We start from the raw sequence: 7444 nt of genomic DNA, 5'->3' as shown, positions 1-7444 counted from the left end.
GGGGCCTGGGATCTCACTCTGGGGCTATGGTCCCCCAGATTCACACCCCAGGGCTGTGGGTCCTGGGATCACACCCTGGGGCTATGGCCCCCAGGATCACACCCCAGTCTCGGCCCGCTCGCCGCCCCATGGCCCTTCCTCACCTCCCCCCTGGCTGAGCGGATCCCTGCGGCGTTCCCGGGATGGGACCTGCCGCAGGGACCCCCGGGGCTGCTCCGGACGCCAGCGCCCGCTCTCCCCGGAAGCACGGCTGCCCCAGGGCTGATTTGCTCTGCRTCCAGAGGCTGTGTGGTCCCTCGTGTAAATACTGCTCCCAGAGAGGCAGGGTGATTTAATTTTGCCCATTAGAAGTATGACAAAAATAACCCATGATCTAAACACTCCCTAGGGMAAGATTTTCAAATATGGTTGTGCTGGAAATTTTTTCATTGTGCTTTGTGTCCTGCTACTCTTCGGGAATGGGAAAGGGGCACGCGCTATTTGCTTATTTTTTTTCCCTTGAATTCAAAGCAGTTTTAATGCTGGTTAAAATGTCTGGTTGCTGGTTCTGAAGATACTCTGTAAGCACAAAAACACTACAGTAATAAGGCTGATATAAATTCATAGATATATTTGAGAAATTGTGCGCATTTCCTGTCTGCTCTTTTTGCCTGGCAAGCTTATTTCAGAGTGAAAAGCCTGAAGCTCAGCGGTGTCAAACTAATGCCCTGCTTGACGCATATATCTGGTTTCCTTAGCAAATACTGCAGAAACCAAGCTTTCTCTCTAAAAAAAAAAAAGGACTTTTACCCTTAAGAAACTTCTCAGAATGACATTGCTGTATTGTTTTTGCCTGTAAACAACAGCTCAAATTTATCCCAGTGGCTTGTTAGCTCTCAGACTATATGGTGGCCCAGTAATGGGCAGATTCTCTAAGAATTAGGCAAAGAATCGTATTCTTACTTCAGGACTGCGGTAATGGCCAAGACAGCTGCGGACTTAAAGTCTAACCTCTCTCCAGAGAGCACTGCTGCAGGGAACATTAATGTTTGTGGCACTTATTGAATAAATGAAGGCCTCGCTGTACTCCTGAGCTCCGCACGGCTCTGCTCTACAGACTGATGCGCGGCTCCAGTACCAGCCGCGAGCCGTGCCGCGCGTCGCGGGTCATACACGGCACTGCCTCAAACGCCGTTGTCTTCATCATTTGCCTGTCCATAATTACAAAGTTTGTCTAGAACTCTCTTCTCAACAGCTCGTAGGTCCCTGTATTCATTTACAGCCCTTCCGCTGCTGTTAGGAATGGATTTTCCAGCACTTTGGGCACCGGAGATAAGACCGGTGCATGCTCAGTGCATTATTTTAGGTTATTATGCAGAGCTATTCATATTTCTGACATGGCTGGAGCTTTCCGGTTCGAGCGTCTACCGAGTTTGTGGAATATGATAAATGAGATTTTGTATTTCCATCTCTCCCGACAACCAAAAAAATTTTCTATGGAGAAACATATTTTTTTAATTATGGGTTTGACAGCTAACTCCCTTTCCAGTCGCCCTGCCTCCCTCATCCGTAACGCAGCTCCTTTGAGATTAGTAATGTTGCCAGGCACTGGCTTGTAGCACTGCTTATATCTGAAGTAACAGACTGTGCTTCTAGCGTTAGGGAGTGTGGCCAGATACTTGAAGCTTTTCATTTGGTAGAAATTAGAAGAACATGGCAGGAGACAGACAACAATATATTTTGCGCATGTTGCTTAACTTTTTTTTCCTTCAAAGCGCGCGTGCTTTCACTGGAGACTCACAGGAACCCTGCAGTCAGTGCTGTGTCAGTCTTCCAGCGCGTTCAAGGCCATCGTGATTTATTTTGCCTTTTGACTGAAGATTTCTCCATCCATCCTGACCTGTCCTTGGCTATCGCTCTAGCCTCTCTCTTCCCGTCGTTTGGGCAGGATTCTGGTCCTGCGCCCAAAAGTAGAGATAGAAAAGAATGAGAAAGCCAAACTTTTAGGGAAGGTCACAGATTTTTCTTTCTGTTCCCTTCCAGAGCCGAACCCCAGAAAAGCAGGGCCACCCGATGAGCTACTATTTTAGTGTAACCACGGCAAATATCTTTATGGGATAATGAATCTTTACATAGTGATGAATCTTCCCCTCACTATCTCTGCTCACCAATTGCCGCTATCACGGCTCGAGCGCTCATTAGAAGCTGCAAGTCATATTCCTAATTTCTGCTAGTAAACAAGCAAATGATGCTGAAAACTAAGGCACTCAAAGCCGCTTGGATGCGGCGCGTGAATGTGCTCCTCTGACATTAAACAGCCGCTAATGCAGTAATGCCCCGCTGCAGCCTCAGCACCAGATCGGTGCTTTTTAGCAGAAAAACGGGCCTGAAACGGCCAAGCGGCGCTGCGGCTGGCGGACGTGCCCGGAGCCTCCGCCGGGGCCGGACCACGCAGGGCCGGGTTCACTGCATGGTTTAGGGTGCCAAGTCACGAAGGTTGGGATGAGAATGGAGTCGTCCGGCGCCAGGGCTGGGACGCCAGGGAGATGTAGCAACGCTCTTGGAGGCGCCCGGCTCTCGGAGGCGCCCCTCTGCCCGGCCTCGGGGCTCGCCGCCAGCCCTGCGAGCTGCCCCCGTGTGCCCCGGCCGCTGGGGGATCGCTGGGCTGCGGAGCAGGGGCTCCCTGCGGGTGCTTGGCTCTGGCGCACGGCAGTTTCTATAGCAACTCCAGAGGCAGGCGCAGGAACGACTTGGCCGAGGTAGGAGCCCAGGTATCCGAGGATATTCCTCCGGAAAGGCAGGCGCGCAGCCGGGCCGGGCAGGGCACGTCCCCTCGGGGCAGCATTGCCAAAGTTTCACCCCCCGGCTCTCCCCTAACCCAAGCACCTCGAGAGGTTCGCTCCATTAACATGCAGGAGGTGTTTCAGGCCTCAGACCTTCTCTTGTCTGAACCATTTCCAACTTTTCCCGCGTGACGCCCACGGCAGACGAAGCAGCCGGCTCCAGCAGCGCTCTAGCTAATGCCACGCTCTGCAGTAATTTGGCTCCCCGTCTCGCGATCCTCGCTGCCCGTCCAGGGATCACGCTGGCTGCCTTTTCTGAAAGGTCAGGCATTCACATTTGGTATTTACCCAGAGCCGGGAGATCTTCCTCCTGTCCTGTCCTTAAAAGACAGAGCCCTGGCCTGCGCCTGCCACCACGGCTCTGTGCTCCGAGCGACTCTGCACCGAGCTGACGGCAGCAGCGCCCAGGCGAGCCCACCGTGCCGGGCTCCCTGCGCCGCTGCAGCCCTGAACAGCACCCGCCAACGGTGCCAGCTTGCTGCTCTTCCCAGTGCCGGTAGGTGGGAGTCCCTGCCAAAACGGCGGGATGAAGCCACCCTCGCCCGGGTGCCCGGCTGCGTCCCTCTGCTGAGGCAGGGCTGTAGGCAGTGGGAAGGAGCCTGGACGGCCAGGCAGCAAGCCAGGAGCCCCGCAGGCGAGGACCGCGACCTCCTGAGCCAGCACGAGCCACCAGGACAAGCCCCGCTCAGCCGGCACGTGAGCCCCACCGGGATGGCTGGTGGAGCTTCGTCCCTTCCCGAGGCCCCCGTCACGGCCGCTCACCCTGCTCGCACTCCCACCTCCCCGGCAGCGCCTGGTGCATCCCATCCCAAACGCTCCAGCTCGGATGCAGGGACTTCCCCTGCCCCCTCTTGAAACAACCCCCCCCCCACACTCACCTCCTCGCCTGCGGGAGAGGCCAGGCAGGAGCAAGGCTGCGATCAGGCAGCGCACCCCCTGCCCAGCCCTCCCTCTGCAAACGGAGCACCCGGCGCTGGCGCTTGCATTGCTCCGCTGAGCTGCTCCGGCCACGCCACGGAGCGGCACCAAACGCGGCGCTCTGCCCTGGGGCGCCCTTCGGGGGGCATTGCCCCAGCAGGCCGCAGCAATTCGGGAAGCCCAGGGAGCACACGACTCCGGCGGGGTAAAACTCCACGCGTTGCGTTTATTCGAGGCGCTACGTCACCTCCTAGGCACTGAGCTACAGGGCACCTCTGCGCTACATGAGACATCGACTGGGTCTACGACGACACGGCACGCACTGCTACACACACGGCACGGCCGCGCTGCCCCCTCCAGCGCCCCGGCACCGCCATGGCACGGCACGGCACGGCACAGCACGGCCAGCGCCGGTCCTGCCTCCGCGGCTGCCTGCGGCGCGGCAAGCTCCCGCGAGCGAGCTGGCGCGGGCGCGCGCCCACCCTGTCCCCGACTTCAGGCACTTGGTGCTCCGCTGGGGCCGGTCCCCGGGGCGCCGCTCAGGGCGCCTCGCGCAGGCACAGGGCCTCGACGGCGCCGCTGGGGCCCTGGGCCACGCCGCCGATGACGAAGAGGAGGCTGGGCGCCGGGCAGCTGCAGCAGGAGCAGCGGCCGGTGGGCATGGGCGGCAGCGGCTCCCACTTCTTCCGCGAGAGGCTGAAGCCTTCCACCGAGTCCAGCGGGCACGACTGGTTGCCTGCAAAGAGACGGGGCGGCCTCAGCCCCCCCCGCCCCGCTGGCGCCCCCCGGGATGGCACCGGCCCCCCCGGCACCCCTCCCGCCGCAGCCCCGCGGCTGACGGACAGCGCTAACCTTTACCCAGCCGCCTCGGGAGGGAGACGGCCGCGGCGCTGCAGCCCGGCGCGGAGCCGGGGGGAAAGGGGCAAGGGAGCTCGGCGGCAGGTGCCAGCAGCCGCTGGGCAAGGGCAGCCGGCTCCCCCGGAGCGGCTTTCCAAGGTGCCGGGCTGTGGAGCAGGCGGGGAGGTGATGGACGAAGGGGTTTTGGGGGCTGCACTGTCCCAGCCACCACTGGGCGGGTGACCGATGGGTGATAAAACGGGGATGGGAATCAAACCGGATCGATTTTCCCCTCCGTTTGCAGAGCTCATCCCCCTCTCCAAACAGGAGGCTGACGCCTGCCCAGTCGGCACCGGCGGCCGGACACGCGCCCCCTCCCCGGGCATTACCGAGGCCACCCACGGCCACCACTCTTCCTCCGAGGTAGCCGGCCACGAAGTCGGCTCTCTTCTCCCTCATGCGGATGGCGCGGCTCGGCTTGCTCCAGGCACCTGGGGAGGGGAGAGCGCTCGAGCATCGCCCCGCTGGCCCCGGGGCTCGTCTCCGGCTGCCGGGGCGGGCACTGAGGCTGGGGGCGCATCTCCCCCGGCCGCACGGCACGAACATCTTGGCATTGGGTCGTGTGCTGGCTGCAGGCAGCGCTGCCGTCGCGGGCACGAAAGCTCAGCGGCCGGACGAGCCCCGGCACTCACCCTGCGCGGGGTCGAACATCTCCACGGTGTTGACGAAGTGGGGGCGGGAGTAGAAGTTGTGGGGCCCCGGCTGCTGCAGGCCGCCCAGGCTGAAGACGACCCCCTCGGCCATGGCGCAGCCGGCGAAGGCGCGGCGGCTGGGCACGCTGGGGTAGCGCGTCCAGCTCCGCGTCTCCAGGTCGAAGGCCTCGAAGGCGGTGACGGGCAGCTTGCCCTGCCGGCCCCCTGCGCAGAGAGGGGACGCTGCGGCGCCCGCGGGCAGCATGGGGCCCGCCGGCTGCAACGCCGGGCTGCGGACCCCCTTGGGCTCGCTGCGCCGCGCCGCCCGCCCGCCCGCCCCGCAGCACCTACCCAAGACGAAGATCTTGTTGCCCTGCAGGAAGGCGGAGGCCCCGTAGCAGGGGGTGGGCATGGAGGGCAGGGGCTGCCAGTGGTCCTTCGCCGGCTCGTACACCCGGACCAGCGCCTGCGGGGACGTGTCGGCGCCCATCCCGCCCAGCGCGTAGACGGCGCCGTCTGCAAAACAGGTGGCGGCGAGGCGGGGAGCGATGCTCGCGGGGCCCGGCCAGCAGCGGGGCAGGCGCTTGCCCTGCACGGCGCGGAGCCACGGCGCTCCGGCCTCGCGGTGCAGCCAGGCAGGGGCAGTGGCGGATGCCCGGCAGCGCTGCGGCCCCCCGGCCCCCTCCCTGCCCCCAGGACAGGCTCTCCCGGCTGGCTGGGGGGCGGTGAGCCTGGCCAGGCCGGACCCTGCCGCCGGCCGGACCCCGCCGCAGCCCCGCTTGCCCTCCTGCGCTGCCGGCGGATGGGATGCAGAAGGGAGCACAAGGCCATCGGCTCTAATTATACTCAGTCAGCAGCATCTCCCTGGAGACACCATGGCAACACAGCCATGCTGCCAAATGCTGCTGCCACTTCGCCCCGCGCCGGCTGGCGCCCCGCTCCGGCTCCCACCGCGGCCGCGGGCCCCTCTCCCCTCCTCGCCCACTCGCCCGTGGCTGTGGCGTCCCGGCTGGGGGAGCAGGCGCAGGGTACGCCGCCACACAGGGCTCCGCGCCGCACAGCTGGGCGCTGCTGCACCGAGGCTCGGAGGCTGCTCGGCAAAGTTTGAGCAGGGGCATCCCCGGCCCTGGACGGGCTCGGTGCCCGGGGCTCGGCAGGGCAGGGGTTGTGCCAGGGAGCACCAGGCCGGACCCCCGGTGCGGCAGGTCCCAGGGCCTGCGGGAGCCGCCCGGCCAGAAGCTGCCCACAGCACAGTGTCATCCCCACCCCGGGAAGGGGCATCTGTGAGCCCGGAACGGGCGGGGACAGCCGGGCTGGAGAGCGACCACCCCATTAACAGGGTGGCCTGGGGGCTACGGGGCAAAGCCCTTGCGCCATGTCTCAAGTGGCAGCGAGATCCACGTCCCGCCTCGAGCATCCCTGTCCCCGCAGGCCGTGTCCCAGCCCCTCACCTCTCTGCACGGCGGAGATGCCCATGGACGGCTGGGCCAGGGCCGCCTTCTTCTCCCACTTGCCCTCGTCCACATTGTAGACCTCAACGGAGGCGAGGGGGCTCTGCGAGGCGTCCACGCCACCCACCACGAGGATCTGCTTGCCCACGGCGAGGGCAGCGGCGCCGGCCCGCGGCGTGGGCAGCGGCGGGAGCGTGGTCCAGCGCTGCGCCGGGAGGTCGAGCACCTCGGCGGCACCCAAGGGGCGCCCGCTGCCGCCGCAGCCGCCCAGCACGAAGAGCTGCCCGTCGCGGTGCACGGCGCTGCAGTAGACGCGCTGCGTGGGCATGGCGGGGAAGGAGGCCCACGCGAAGGCAGCCGCGGCCGCGGCCATGGAGCGGCTCAGCCGCCCCGGGGGTCCCCGGCCCCGGTCCCCGCCGCGCCGTCCATCCGGCCCGCGGCGGCGGGGCTCGGTGCGGGGCTGGCCCGGCTCCCGCACACCTTCCCCTGCGGGGAGAGCAGCAGCATCAGCGGAGGCGGCTGGTGGGCACGGACGGCTCCCCTCCGGCCCCGGGGCTCCGCGGGGCTCCCGGTGCACAGGTCACACCCACCGGAGCTCCTCAGGACTGCCCGCCCCCGCCGGGGCTCCCGTGCACAGCCCGCCCCCGCCGGGGCTCCCCGGGGCTCCCGTGCACAGCCCGCCCCCGCCGGTGCCCCCAGCCGGCCCCCGCCGGGGTCCCGGCTC

At 64.7% G+C, this 7444-nt stretch overlaps 1 protein-coding gene across 3 annotated transcripts in view; it reads right to left on the bottom strand.

Annotated features, from left to right (window-relative positions):
* KLHDC8B (kelch domain containing 8B) overlaps positions 1–7151 on the bottom strand; it is a 32572-nt gene extending 25421 nt beyond the window's left edge. Inside the window, exons 1-8 of one of the 3 annotated variants that reach the window (XR_003257092.1) lie at positions 6721–7151; positions 5621–5785; positions 5270–5494; positions 4967–5068; positions 4593–4744; positions 3701–4476; positions 2916–3077; positions 1716–1937 (exon numbers count right to left, since the gene is read on the bottom strand). Coding sequence is in view for 2 of the 3 variants with exons in the window: in XM_026088014.1 (XP_025943799.1) it covers positions 4280–4476; positions 4593–4808; positions 4967–5068; positions 5270–5494; positions 5621–5785; positions 6721–7093 (1278 nt within the window). In the remaining variant the exon portion in view is untranslated. Of the gene's footprint in view, positions 1938–2915; positions 3078–3700; positions 4477–4592; positions 4809–4966; positions 5069–5269; positions 5495–5620; positions 5786–6720 lie in introns of those variants that run through there. The other 2 variants (XM_026088014.1, XM_026088015.1) reach the window with 2 other exon arrangements.
* Between the last annotated feature and the right edge of the window lie 293 nt (positions 7152–7444).

Source organism: Apteryx rowi, unplaced genomic scaffold (assembly GCF_003343035.1).
Source record: "Apteryx rowi isolate R43461 unplaced genomic scaffold, aptRow1 scaffold_75, whole genome shotgun sequence".
Taxonomy (NCBI): Eukaryota; Metazoa; Chordata; class Aves; order Apterygiformes; family Apterygidae; genus Apteryx; species Apteryx rowi.
This window is presented reverse-complemented; position numbering and strand designations above follow the sequence as displayed.